Source organism: Python bivittatus, unplaced genomic scaffold (assembly GCF_059951505.1).
Source record: "Python bivittatus isolate LINGU-HERP-01145 unplaced genomic scaffold, Pbiv_v1 ctg000220_np1212, whole genome shotgun sequence".
Lineage (NCBI taxonomy): Eukaryota > Metazoa > Chordata > Lepidosauria > Squamata > Pythonidae > Python > Python bivittatus.
This window is the reverse complement of record NW_028277048.1, coordinates 43534-58830: the sequence shown is the minus strand read 5'-3', so window position 1 is coordinate 58830 and position 15297 is coordinate 43534. Positions and strand designations below refer to the sequence as shown.

At 41.5% G+C, this 15297-nt stretch overlaps 1 protein-coding gene across 1 annotated transcript in view; it reads left to right on the top strand.

Moving 5' to 3' along the window:
• The window catches only part of TRPC4 (transient receptor potential cation channel subfamily C member 4), a 149759-nt gene extending 134998 nt beyond the window's left edge, over positions 1-14761 (top strand). Inside the window, exons 9-11 of the mRNA XM_088137556.1 lie at positions 2323-2364; positions 5552-5641; positions 13152-14761. Of these exons, the coding sequence (XP_087993682.1) occupies positions 2323-2364; positions 5552-5641; positions 13152-13862 (843 nt within the window). The 3' untranslated portion in view covers positions 13863-14761. The remainder of the gene's footprint in view (positions 1-2322; positions 2365-5551; positions 5642-13151) is intronic.
• Positions 14762-15297: the final 536 nt, after the last annotated feature.

The following is a 15297-nucleotide window of genomic DNA, read 5'->3' as shown; positions in this document are numbered from 1 at the left end:
TTCAATTGCAACACTGAGAAATACTTACTGGATCAGCTAATTCCTGATAAGTAATATTGCCTTTTCCCCTTTTTAAACCTCATGACCTTGAAGCTCAAAAGCTATTAAATAAAGAGAAAACTTGCCAAAGCATTCGCCCTCGTACTATGGAGGAGTAGTGCAATTCAGTATATCTTAGAAACAAAATTTTGGGCTCTTTGTAGGTACATCATTTACGTAGACCATGTTTGGAAGCAAAATCAACTTTTCTTGCAGCTGAGCAATGAAAGTCAATGTCCCCTTCCCCATCCAAAAGTATATTACCTCAATTATTCCAATAATTTAGCAACAAAAAACAACTGGTGTTTTCAGCACACCTCACCTATACTTTGGCCATGAGATGCCCAAAAGCTAGACTAGGGACTCTGAAAACCAGAATGGTATAGTGGTTAAATGCTTCATTGTCAGAGAATAACACACACTGTTCTTATTTCAGGATTTAGCAATTTATCTTTGACTATTTTGGCAAAAATAACAAAATCTTTTGACTTTTTAAAAAACAAGCAGTTAAAAAGGCAAGACTGTGTAATGATATTTTATATACAAGAACAGTTCAAGGGGAACTGGGAAGACCAAATTTAAAAACTTATTATGATAGGTGATCTGCTGGATCCTCTGGACTATCACTACTTTAGAGCTGGTCAAGAGCAAACCTCTGTTTAATGTGTTTGTATGTAGCTATCAGTAATAACGCAACATTTCATTGGAAGAAGTTCATCAGAAGAATTAAATAAGCAAGCAGTAAGCAAGATTTGGTGGGTGGAATCTCCTTTTAAATCTTATAGAATCATAGAATCATAGGGTTGGAAGGGAGGTCTTCTAGTCTAACCCCATGCCCAAGGCAGGAGATCTCATACCATCTCAGACAAATGTTGTCCAATCTTTTCTTGAAAACCTCCAGTGATGGAGCGCCCACAACTCCGGGAGGCAAGCTGTTCCACTGCTTAATAGTTCTCACTGTCAGGAAATTCTTCCTTATTTCCAGATTGGATCTCCCTCTGATGAGCTTCCACCCATTCCTTCTTGTCCAACCCTCAGGTGCTATGGAGAATAAATCGATGCCCTCTTCTCTGTGACATCTTGAAGGGACTGAATTGAAAAGTAGAGGTGGAATTCCCACCTCTCTTTTTTCCACCTAACCACCAAACCTCACTACATTTATTTAAAACTAAGAGTAAACTCCAAAACACAAAAAAGCACACTGGAGTTAAAACAGGATATGGTGAGGGAAAAGGCATTACCTCAAAGCAGGTAACCAACTCCCCAGCTCCAACAAAAGTAGTGGGCGGGCCTATTGAAATTAAGATTCCTTGCAACAGCCCTGATCCTCCTCTCTCAGCAACAGCAATCAGATCCAGCATGGATCTTCAATGAGCTGCTTAAAGTCCTGCTGATTTTCTTCACTCCACCCACAAGGTCACATTACCCAACATAAAAGGACAAATCACCTAGAACAGCACAGAGTACTCAAAACAATATTACTTAAAACTATTTATTCCAAACCTGTGTATTTTGAATAGAGACACTCAAAACAGCCATTTCAACATCAAATTGATTTAATCTAATCTGTTCTGCAGTCTGAAGTGTTGTTAGTGTTCATGCCAAATCCTAAACTGGTCCTTGGTGTTTTTAGATTTGCAAACATGGAAGACTAAATAATGCAGTGTATTTTAAAATGTTTAGACCCGAGCCACCCATTCCATGCTATAATATCACTGAATGTCCTTTCAAACTACAATAAAAACAGAATGCTTGATTTGCATATATTATATATACATACATATCAAGACATAATTCAGTGAGATGCTTGCTTTCCTCATCATCATTAGTACTTTTTAACAAGATGATGGGCAAATGGCAATGTGCAAAAAAGACTCTGAAAAAGGAAATGGCAGATCCCAGGCTCTGGCAAAGAAAAATACAATACAACACAAGCCTTGCCAATCCCCTATACTAGATAGCACCTAGCTTTTCATCTAACTTTTCACAGATCCTACTACTTTGCCTTCATTTTAAATAAGTAGGGAGACTTGACAGAATAATCACAGTTGCAGTATTATAAATTTATCATAAACCATGTGGATTTTTCAAGGAAAGATCTTAATAATGGTTCCCCCTGTACAACTGATATTAGCGTCTTATTAAGTTATTCACATCTTCATTGAATATTTTGATCAAAATTTTACAATAGATCAAATTCAGTTTTGGGGAAAACATCTGTGGCCCTATAGATGATTATCTCTGCTCATATGTAGCAGTTTATGACTCGTTCTTCATTTTCAGAGACGTGCAGCAGATAATTTGAGAAGGCATCATCAGTATCAGGTAAGAAATCTCTTATTTTGTTTTGAACTACTTTAATTGATAAGTGTCACCATTGGAGTCAAGATGCATTTGCCATCATGAGTCACTATAGTTTAGAAGTTGGGACAATTATTTCATTTGGATGGGCATATACTTGTACAAGGAATTTAGGACAAAACATGAGGAATGAAATGCCTCCACCTCCATTACTTTAGTTTAAATATACAGGTAGTCCTCACTTAATGTCCATTCATTTAACGATGGTTCAAAGTTATGAAGGCCTTGGAAAAAAGTTTTATGACCTGTACTCGCACTTATGACCATCGCAAACCATTGCACTGCCTCCTGCAGTCACATGATTGTGATTTGCAACCTTTTTACAATGGTCATTAAGTGAATCACATGGTTGTTCAGCAAATTCTGGCAAAAATATCTATTGGGGAAGCAGGATTTGCTTAATGACCACATGATTCACTTGACTACTGCAGTGATTTGCTTAATGGCTCATAAAAATGGTTGTAAAATCGGGTCCAGTCACGTGGTGACTCGCTCAGTGACCGTCCAACTTAATGACTAATTTTCTGGTCCCTATTGTGGTCATTAAGCAAGGACTACCTGTAGTTATTTAATAAATGAAACAGGAAAAAATCCTTGAAATGAGCATTTTTGTTACTTGTATTTCCCCCCCCCCATATAATCACCACTATTCACTACACACTTCTGCTAACAATGGACAAGCTTCTTAAAGTCATCATGAAAGAACTCCTCACTTTGTCCCTTACTGAGGTCCTGACAATCCTTCCCACCCCTTCACGAGTCAAACAGATGCTCATAAATTTTGAGAAAAGATGGAAGTCACATGGCATCAAGTCTGGACCGTATGGCAGATGGGATAAGACAATGAGATCTATCTTTGCAGTTGTCTCTTGGATGGCTCATGAGGTGTAAGGCCCAACACTGTTATATTACAGTAAAATTTCCTCCTTGTGCTTCCAAGCCCTGCTTAATCTTTGTTTCAAAGTGTTGCAATGTTGCTCTGAGTTGATAGTGGTACCAGGCTCAAGGAAATGTTGTGATTTCACAACACAATGTTGTGAAGAAATTCCTTACCTTCATTCACTACAACTGCTGGCAAATTTCAAATCTTAAAGTTTTAATTGCCAGCATACAAGGAACTCATATTGGAGAAACCTTCCAAGATTGAAGAACACCAGTAATGTGTCCTACAGGTTCCAGTGAAATGAACGCTTTACAGTAATTTCTCTCTGAGTAGTTCAACAATTGTCCCTAATCAGTTCACAACCTTTCTCATGTGAAACTTGGTCACTATCAGAAATTGTCCGCTTTGTTCTTGATCAATGAATCAGCCCTTTCCAGTTCACCAGCTTTACATTTTAGGCCTAGCAATCCACAGTACTAATGTCAACATATTCACCACCATAAACAATCTGCATTTGGTGGTAAATTTCAATTGGAGGGACTCCTTTGGAAGTCAAAAATGTATTGCTTAAAGCACACTGATGAATACTCACTGCAGGCTTCCATTTCAAAAACAATCGCAAACAACCTTTACTCACAGCAACTTCCCATCAACTGAAGTAAAAGAACAGGTGTTGAAGAACACATCAGAATTTCTAGCATGTCAGTACTGCCTTCTGTGGGTGATGTATAATACTGGAGGCATTACTTTTCATTCAGTTCTTGTATTTGCAGTCTGGAGGCAAATCTCATTAGGGATAGGTTCCCTAATCAAATTCTCATTTGACTGAATACTGGATACATCTTTAAGATGTTCTTTACTTTAAAAGTGATCAATGGCATCCACTGATGAAAACATTTTCTAAGCCTATTTTTACATGTACCCTTAAAAAGCACGTTCAGATCTCTTAGATTTTTTTAAGCATGTGTGAATGTAGTGTTCACATGCGTGGAATGAGCAGTCTAGCCAAAGTAGGATTTACATGTACTATATCAATATCCTATATTGGTTTGAGCACAAATCAATTTTTAGCATGTGTTTTAATTGGCTTTTAATGGTTTTCTATCTTAGTTGCTCATTTGTAACTGTTTATTGATTTTTTGTTCTTTAATTGTGTAAGCTGCTCAGGGTCATGTATGTGAGAAGGGTGACTATATAAATTGAATAAATAAATGAATAAATATGAAGAAGGACAATCTACTTTGGGAGGGATAGGCAATAGCACTACATTGTTTAACTTGCAAATTTAATAGTGTGAAAAAAAATCCTCACAACTAAAAGAAATGTAGCTAATTGTCCAAATAATGTATCATCTTCTATACTACAGCTATAGCTACACATTGACTTCAAAGTAAGAGCTATTGAATTCAGCAAAACCTATTAGTGGACTGGACTGTAAGAACCACTATCCATGATTTTTCCTTACATGGCAAGGAAAAAAAAGAAAGGATGTATTTTTGTCCTACGAGTTAAATTAGCCAATTAAATTCATAGATGAACAGAAATTTGAACCTGAGTTTCCCAGGGATGATGGCTTTAGTCCATCTCACATAAATGCTATGATGTATTTAAACAGTAATGGCAAAATATCACACAGTGGGTTAAGTTTTCATTAATATTTTCAATTTAGACTAGCAGAGGTTACCCTAGATGCAGTCCTAATTTAACAGCTCTGCATTTGCATTGCCTAGCAACCAGGTAGAGTCGAGGAGATGTGCTCTTTATTTTAACTTCATAATTGTGTAAAGTATGACAAAGGACTTGAGAAATCCTTCCTATTCTCAAGTGCATTTTATCACTGATTTGTGCACACAACGTAAGTCTGTGACTAAAGCTGAAGTTCATAAAGAGAGACAGAGCTATTCATCTATTATTCACTATGATAAGGCAGATTAGGGAGTCCTTTGTCTTTATTCTTCTACAAGAGCATTTTCTGAAAATGATAACAAATATTGCAGTCTGTTCTACCTATCATAATTCAGTAGATATGTCCCAATCTTTAGGACATGGAAGACAGCAGGGAGACAACAGAAATTCCCTCATCATCTGTGATGAAGTTGATATAGGAAGTGCACCAGCTCACCAGTTCACAGAAGTTTACTAGCTTCCTCCCCCCCAGAAGCCACAGCTGCATAACACTAACACTTAGACTTTTCAGAACAAAATATCTCTTTTCAACAAAATATCTCTAATCAACAAAGGGTTGACAACCTTGTTCTTATCTTTCAGGAGGTCATGAGGAATTTGGTTAAGAGATATGTGGCAGCAATGATAAGAGATGCTAAAACTGAAGAGGGATTAACAGAAGAGAATTTTAAGGTAACTGTTCATATATCAAACAGCTTAATAACCATCAATTATAAACTCTACAGAGCTTCAACTGGAAAAGTAATCTAGTATACAGTATATCTTTCTGGAAGTTAAAGATGCCTATGGGACATCTTTATGGGAAATTTCATTTGTCCCATACACTTATATACTGTATGGATACAGTCACTCTATAATTCAAGGCACTAGTTGTAACCCTACATGGCTCAGGGCCTAATGACCTGCAGAACCTCTTGTCCTGGTGGCTCCAGCCCATCTAACAAGATCTAGCAGGGAAGGCACCCTTTGAGTCCCATCCTTGAGGGAAGCACAAAGCCTTTTCGATTGCTGCCCTTCTCCTTTGGAAGAGTGTTCCACCCAAGGTTAGGCCAGCATCAGTCCTGCTAGCATTCAGGAAAGACACCAAGATCTGGCTGTTCCAGAAAATCATTGAGGATGAATGGAATGGCAGGTCCCCTCTGTGCAGTAGGCAATTGTTGCTTTGTCTGGGGGAGTGGGTGTTGATTATTGTTTTCTTCCTTTTAATTTTGTATCATTTTAATCATTGTTAAGCAGCTCAGAGTCTTTTTTAGTATCGAATGCCATATAAATAGAAGTAAATAAATAAATGCCTAAGTAATCATGTATGAAAGTTTGCCAAATGGGATGTTGAGTTTCCAGTTAAATAGAATGAGTTGTTATGGCTAATGGGTTAGTAAGAATTGTTTCTGAAGTTAGGGTTAGGGCAAATATTTATATTTACATTAGGGTGAAGTTAGGCTTGATTACGTTAGGCTTGATTAAGTATGGCACGAAGGTTAGCATTAAGGCTAGCGGTACAGGTAGATCTCGACTTTGTTCAGTGACTGAAGTTACAGCAGCACTGAACGAAGGGACTTACAATCGGTCTCTGAACTTATGGCCGTGGCAGCATTCCTGTGATCAGATGTTCAAAATTTGGGCACTTGGCAACCCGCCTGCAAGGACACTTCAGCTCCCCCCACCTGCCTATCTCCCCCCATCTATGCCCTTTTGGCCCCCTGCTACCCCGAGCTCTGCCGCTCCAGCTGACCTTCACCGTCTTCTTGCTCCCACTGTGTCAAGTCCACAATGTCCAACTCCCAGTTCTGAAGCATTCTCACGCAACCAGGCTTGGTTCAGAAAAATACTTCTTTATTACGTGGTACATGTAGCTTGTAAACAGAACATTGCTAAAACTAAAGCCTTGGGTAAACTTTCCTCTAATTATCCCCCCTCCCCTTATTGCCTGGCATCGTGACTCCTCTTCACCTGGTGGTGACCTCTTTCCTTCCTCCCCCTCCTACCCGAGCTCCTTCCTGGCTCTTTGGGCCCCAGCTGCCTTGCCGGCAATCAAGCCAGTCTAAATTGCCCATATATGGTTAAGCTGCTTCCCAGCTCCCATTACAACCATTAACAGCAACCCCCCCTCCTTATTTACAAGTGGCAGAAACAAATCACTCCAACTCCCAACGAATGCAATACAATGGAAAACAACAACAGTTGGGTGATGCAGGTTCTGACATACTGCCCCCCCCAAAAAAAGAAATCCTCTTCACCACAATGGCCTGGAACCCTAGAAATAAGAAAAAGAGGAACTGGAATTATGAAGACACACATTCCATAGAATCCAACAAGGTTACCTGGGTTTGTTAGGATAATTTTTATAAAAGTCCAAAAGTAAGTCAGGAGCTTTAACATGTCTTTTGGAGACCCATTCAGCCAATGATTTAGGGAAATGTTTCCAATGTACCAAATACTGAATGTCTCCTTTGAATTTTCTAGAGTCCAATATTTCCCTGATCTCAAAGTGTTGTTCCCCCTCAATCATAATAGGTTCAGGAGGGGCCACTACCGGCCTCCATTTATCAGATTCCTTGTAGGGTTTCAATAGTTCACTGTGGAAGACAGGGTTAATCTTCCTGAGGGTTTTGGGGAGTTTCAAGCGTACAGAAACAGGGTTAATTACTCTATCCACTGTGAAAGGTCCTATGAATTTATTATCAACCTTTCTACATGCTCTGGAAGATTTCAGTTTCTTGGTAGATAACCACACTTTGTCCCCCACTTTCCACGGTTCATGTGGGGGTCTCTTCTTATCTGCCTGGGCTTTGTAACTTTCTCTAGCTTTTGCAATAGGTTTTTCAGTGATTGGCCACAATTGCCTTATCCTGTTACCCCATTCATCCACTGTTTTAACCCCTGTCTGAGCGTGAGGAAGTTCAGGTATAGGTACAAAGTCTTGCCCTGATACAATTTGGAAAGGTGATAGCCCAGTACTATCATGGACAGCATTATTGTAAGCCACTTCAGCATAAGGTCATAATTCCACTCAATTGTCCTGTTGATGGTTTATGAAACATCGCAAATGTTGTTCCAACCCCGTATGCCTCCTCTCTGTCGCTCCGTCCATCTGAGGATGAAAGGAAGAGCTCATTGCTTGCTTGGACCCCAAAAGGGTTAAAAATGCCTTCCAGAATTTAGATGAGAACTGGACCCCCCTGTCGCTGATCACTCTTTCAGGACAACCATGTAATCTGTATATGTGTTGGATAAACAATGCAGCTAGTTCAGGCGCTGAGGGGATGGCTTTGCATGGGATGAAGTGAGTTTGTTTAGAGAAGAGATCAGTAACAGTCCAAATTACAGTCATTTTCCTGCTCTCTGGCAGGCCTACAATAAAATCCATGGCTATTTCTTTCCATGGTTTTTCAGGGCTTGCCACAGGTTGCAACAACCCACATGGTTTCCCCCCTTGCCTTTTTGCCATAGCACATACAGGACAGGTATTTACATATTCCGCCACATCCCTTCTGAGAGAAGGCCACCAAAATTGCCTGCGTAGTAGATGTAAAGTTTTGACAAAGCCAAAGTGTCCTGCTGTTTTATCATCATGGCACCTTGTAGTACCAGTGCCTCCTGGGGCACGTACAGTCTATCTGCTTTCCACCATGCCCCCTCCCTCTGGGTCAGTTCTTCCTTATTCTCCTGGAACCATTCATCCTGTTCCAGGAATCGATTTAAGTCTGTTAATAACTCTGACTTGAGGGGTTTGGTGGCATTACTTTGTGATCTGGTGACTGCAGCTGCCAGTTCTGGCTCCCGCCAGTTGGGGATTACAGCTGATACCACCTTCTCCCATTGGCTATTGTGCTGGGGCAGCCTGGAAAGAGCATCTGCCAAGAAATTCCGCCTTCCTGGGATGTATTTTAAAGTGAAATTAAATCTGCTGAAGAATTGCGCCCATCTTATTTGTTTAGGAGACAACTTTCGGGGTGATGTCAAAGCTTCCAAGTTCTTATGGTCTGTCCAAACCTCAAAATCCTCCTCTGCTCCTTCCAGCAAATGTCTCCAATTTGTTAAAGCCCATTTCACTGCGAAAGCCTCCTTTTCCCACACCAGCCACCTCCTCTCAGTTTCAGTGAACTTTCTAGATAAGTAAGCACATGGTTTTAACACTCCTTCTCCATCGTTTTGTAAGAGGACTGCACCAGTTGCTACATCTGAGGCATCGGCCTGAATAACAAAAGGCTTTGCTGGGTCTGGGTGCTTCAGGATGGGTTCAGCAGTGAATAATTGCTTGGGGCTTTCAAAAGCCTCCTGACATTCTATTGTCCATTTTAAAGAGGCCCCTGGAGCTTTTGCTGCTGCCGTGGGTTTGTCCTTCATTTTTAAAAGATCAGTCAAAGGGAGGGCTACTTGTGCAAAATTAGGAATAAACTGTCTATAAAAATTGGCAAAGCCAAGGAAACTTTGCAGTTGTCTTCTGGTTCTCGGGGCCTCCCATGCTAGGACATTCCGGACCTTATTTGGGTCCATTTCCATTCCTTTATTAGATATTCTGTACCCCAGATAGTCAATGCAATCTTTATGGAATTCACATTTGGATAGTTTTGCATACAACTGCGCATTTAGCAGTTTCTCCAACACCTTCCTGACTAATTTCACATGTTCCTCCATAGTTTCGGTGTAGATTAAAATGTCATCCAAGTACACCAACACTCCTCGGTAGAGGAACTTGTGCAAGACCTCATTAATCAGTTGCATGAATATCCCGGGGGCGCCTTTTAATCTGAATGGGAGAATTCGATACATATAGTGTCCCAGTGCGCAGCAGAATACGGTCCTCCATTCATGCCCAGCTTTTATCCGCACGCGGAAATATGCCTCTCTCAAATCTAGTTTGGTAAAAATCTTTCCTTTTCCCAAATGGGCTAACAAGTCTTTCATTAATGGCAGAGGGTACTTGTTCTCTGTGCATATTGCATTTAACCCCCTATAGTCTGTGCATAAACGTAAAGTCCCATCTTTCTTTTCTCTGAAAAGTACTGGCGCCACCAAGGGGGATTTGGCAGGCACTATGAAGCCCCGGCTCAAGTTTTTGTCAATGAATTCCCTCAACACCCCCATTTCCTTTTGGATCATTGAGTACATCTTTGGGGTTGGGTACTTCGCTCCCGGCACCATCTCAATCTCGCAGTCTGTGGGGCGGTGTGGCGGTAGTTGGTCGGATTCCTCTTTGCTAAAGACTTTCGCCAAGTCCCTATATTGCCAGGGGATTTCCTCCCCTCCCCCCACGTGGGGCTTCCTCCCTTGGCACTGCTCATTCAGGACTGCTGACCCCAGCTCCCCTTGTTGGTTGGGCTCCGCCTTCGCAATCCCATGCCCGCCATCCGGAAAGGTCAGAGTCTTTTCCCACCAGCTGATGCGGGGGTCCAACCGTTCCAGCCAGGACATTCCCAGAATGAGGGGGTAACTACCCAGCGGCGCGACCAGGCATTTTAAAGTCTCCCGATGCGTTCCGACTTTTAACTCAAAAGCCTCTGTATAGTAGCGGACCGCACCTCCCCCCACCACTGTTCCATCCACTTGCCTGAAGATTATGGGCGTCTTCAGCCGATGCACTTTCAAATTTAATCCGGTGACGAACACGGGGCTGATCAAACTCCAGGATCAACCTGAATCAAGCAATGCTGTGAGCCGGGCCCGACAAGTCGATCACGGAGCACGGATCACTACCTCATACATCTTGGGACTCACCCGGATGTCCTCGATTGATTTGCTCGGGATCGGCTGGTCGCGCCTTGGGCTCTCCTCCCTTTCGCCAGAGCTCTCCGTCCGTCCTCACTGTCTGAGAGGTAGGCCATTCTCAGCCTCTCTTCTTCGCCTCTCGCCGCTGTGCTTTTCTTCGCTCTTGCAGGTTTCTCGGCTTTTTTCCCTTTCGGCGGGGTTTGTAGCCTGGGGTTCTGGGGGCAGGCCTCCACGAAGTGCCCCTTCTCGCCGCACATGAAGCAGGCTTTCCCCGCAGCCGAAGGCCTTGCCGAGGGGGTTAACACCTTCCTTGCCCGTTTCTGCCCCATTTGCCGTGCGGCACTAGGGGGCCGCCATCTCACCTCCACGCCGTGCGGTTTGACTCTGGCCAGTTGCGCCTCCAACACGGAGATGTCGGTGATCCATCCCGCCAATATCTCTGGGCACCCTCGCACCACGGCCCTCTTGAAGAGCCATGGGTCCAGCCCCTCTTGGAATAGCTGCACGAGGAACACTTCTGGCCAGTCGGGCAGCTTTGCCACCAAATGCTTGAACTCAAGCACATACTCAGTCACCAAGCGCGGCCCCTGCTTCAGCTCCCGGATTGCCTCCGCTGTGTGCGAGCGGACACATTGGTCCTCGAATCGGTCCCGTAGGGCGGTGATGAAGCGGTCAAAGTCCCCCAGTTCTGGGGCCTCCGCTTCATTCAAGTCATTCACCCACTCAGCTGCCATGCCTACCAGGAAGCGGGACACATATAGCACCCTCCAGGCATCACTGGCAAACAGGCGCCCGCACGTGCCCATGCAGATTCTCACCTGGTTCAGGAAGGCGGGCAGTTGGGCAGGGTCTCCGTCATACTTCTCTACCAGCCCCCATCTTCGCAACAGGTCCCCTTCCACCTGTTGAGGTCGTTGGGCGGCTTGCTCCTGGTCCGCTCCCCCGCCGTGTCCAGCGGGGGTTTGGACTGGGGGGCGATGAGGGGGAAGGGTCAGTGGTTCCAGCGGAGCCATTGGGGAGGGCTGGTTGAGCGGTGCCAGCCCCTGTAGGGGGTTGGGAGGTTGCACGGAAGGTTGTGCCAGAATCCTTAGCTTGTCCAATTCCTTCCTCAGTGCGTGCACTTTATCTTCCAGCTCCCTCACCCGTTGTCCCTCATCCCATGGCGTTGCCACTTTGGTCGCAGTCCCCATGGCCCTCGACCATCAAGGGCGGGCTGGCACCTCAGGGGTAAACTCTCCAGCGTCTTCCCAGATGCTCTGGTCTCTCGGTGGGTCCCAGGGGTGGGCCAGTCACCTCGTTGGGGTCTTCAGTCTGGCGCCCGCTAGAGCTTCAGTGAGGGGGATTTGCCATTCCTCCTCTTCTGCTGGTGCCTCTGGTGAACTTTTCTGCAGTTCCTCAGAGGCCATGCTAAGTTGCTGGAAATTCCTCGTAGAGTTTCCTCTTGGGTGAAATCCAGTATCAGGGAGTTTTAGCAAAATGTCAAGTCCACGATGTCCAACTCTCAGTTCTGAAGCATTCTCACGCAACCAGGCTTGGGTCAGATAAATACTTCTTTATTAAGAGGTACATGTAGCTTGTAAACAGAACATTGCTAAAACTAACGCCTTGGGTAAGCCTCCCTCTATTTATCCCCCTCCCCTTATTGCCTGGCATCGTGACTCCTCTTCACCTGTTGTTGACCTCTCTTCTTCCTCCCTGAGCTTCTTCCTGGTTCTTTGGGCCCCAGCTGCCTGGCCGGCAATCAAGCCAGTCTAAATTGCCCATATATGGTTAAGCTGCTTCCCAACTCCTTACAACCATTAACAGCCACCCCCCTTCCTTAGTTACAAGTGGCAGAAACAAATCAATCCAACTCCCAACGAATGCAATACAATGGAAAACAACAACAGTTGGGTGATGCAGGTTCTGACACTTGCTTTATGACCACATTGCTTAGTGATGGAAATTCTGGTCCCAAATGTGGTTATAAGTTGAGGACTACCTGTAGTCAGTTTTATGTTATAGTTAGGACTGCTGGCTTGGTAACATTTAGAATAAATATTCCTGCAGTGTTAGAGTGAAGTAGGAGTTAGGCTTAGGGTTTTTTTTGAGCTGATAGATGAAAACTGAGGATTAGGTTAATTTTTATGGATAGTAGTATAATAGTATATGGTAATAAAGTAAGTAAGTAAGTAAGTAAGTAAGTAAATAAATAAATAAATAAATGGTACATGACCATTGGGAGAGAATGCTGGGTTAAGATAAATATTTGTATTGGCACTAGGCTGAATTTGGAGTTAGGATTAAGCTGAATTGAGGCTTATTTAATGTATGACATTTACATAGCACATAGTTCAAAATGAATTCATTAATTAATGTATAATGTTACTTATTAATAAATATTAATTAATTAATATTTCAAATCAAATAAACCCTTTTTCTGACATAGTTTTTTTAAGTTGCATGTATCATTAATTTTCTTCTACTTCTTTAGGAATTAAAGCAAGATATTTCCAGTTTTCGTTTTGAAGTCTTGGGTCTTTTAAAAGGAAACAAACTGTCTAACTTGCAACACTCCAAAACTAGCACAGAAGGCTCCTCCTTGACAGAATCCGATGAAGGAAGTGAAAATGGAGGAAATGAAAAAATCATGAAGAAAAACCTTAGTCTTTTTGAAATAACCACAATGATTCACCCAAGAGTAGTGGCAAGAGCTTCTGAAGCACACAGCCAGAGCAATGGGTCAGCAATGATGGCAATCGAGTCCACCAAGGAAAAACAAAAGAAAGTAAACTTTGTGGCTGATGTAAAGAAGTTTAGGTTATTTCACAGACAATCAAAAAACAACTCTACTGAGCATAGTACAAATAAAATTTATTCAATTTCTGAAGAAATTTCCCGTCAGCAAGCAGAAGAACACAAGAAAGTAATTGAACTGGGAGATAAATCATTGGCTGTGAACTCTGAGTTAAACAAACAGGGTTTCAGTGCAAAGTACACAGTTCACAGTGATCAGCCAGTTAGAAATGAGACTTTGGACGCTGTGCTGAATAAGAAAGTTGCTCCCCCTGACAGGAATTCCACGGTGGTGGTGCAGGACTCAGATTTTCCCAGAGAAGGTGATTTGCTAAACAGTAAGCAGGACATCAGCGTTATAAAGGAAGAAACGATTATTCAGAACAACTATATGACAACAAGGTTGTGATGAAAGCAGGCAGAACCCATAAAATTGCAAAATGCTTTGAAGCAGAAATATTTAAACCTAGCTGCAGCATTAAAATGTTCAAAAAATGTAGGACAAAATATTGTAATATAATTCTATGATGTAAAGTAAACAGAAAAATCTGTTTTGTAGCCTGTTCTTGTTTTCACAATTACTTTTACATATTTTATTAAACAGGAGTATCTGGTATTCTTGTATTGTTGCAATAAGCACAGAAAAGTTTATTAAGCTATCTTTTTCAAACTGAATTAAAACATTTTCTCTGTGATAGTTAATGCCTATAGTAAATATTTTTCTATGCAAATAAACATAGCTTAATAAAGGTATGAGCCAATATGAATGTTTTTTAATGTTTCCTTTGGATGCAGGTGAATATATTTTTCCTGTCTGAAAAATGATTAAACTTTTCATGTAAGTTATAAATAAAATTAGGAACATACCACATTAATTTTTTTTAATTTTTTGTACCTACTGATTTTTTATTTATGTTAAAATATTTCAGCAACAGGAAATTTGATGTCCTTCAGCTATAAGACCCATAAGCCACAGCCAGAATAACCCAAAGCCTGTTATGGAAATTGTAGTTCAGTTTATTTTGCAGGCATAGCTGTCTGTGCTTGTATATCAGGACTGACCATTTGCATTCGTTAAAAATATTATCCTTGAATTCTATAATGTGTTCTGATTCTGATAGCAAGAGAAAATGAGATTATTTCTTTACAATGAGACAATGGTTTCAAAACAAACTTACTCATGCATTTTGGAAAAATGGGTTTATCCACCTTTGCTAACAAGTCCACAAAAGCTTGATTGCCTGTTCTAGAACATAGAAATGTTTACTACCCTGATTTACATTCTTCTGTAGCCTGAAAGAAATAAAGATCTGCTTTAAAAAAAACTCCTTGTTTGGTTATTCAAATGCAATTCTGGCTCTCTAAGAGCAACCAGAGGATTTTCATGTCTGTTTTCATAATTCAATAGTTTACTTCAGGACATACTGTCAAACTTTAACAATCATTTGGAATCTGATAAAGAATAAGATTCTTTTTCTGATTGAGGTATTGGTGGCCTTCACCAACATACAATAAATGTTAGTTGGTAAATGTATTTCCATAATCAAAGAATGATTTTCTGTCAGGCAATTTTTTAAAAAATTAAAATCTCAGCTTTCCATCTTATCCATTGTGTTATATACTATAAAATGAGAAGAATACAATATACACTACATTTACATTTGAACATTTTATCATCATATTGCTTTTTTATATACATTAAAACAGTATAAAATGTTTCATGGTTACCTGGCATACCTATGGTGGAGAGAAAAATGAGGATAGGAAGAAAAGGGTATTTGATATCAATATGAAGTTCAGACTCTAAAATGTAAATCATAATACATAATACAAGTAAGGCATCC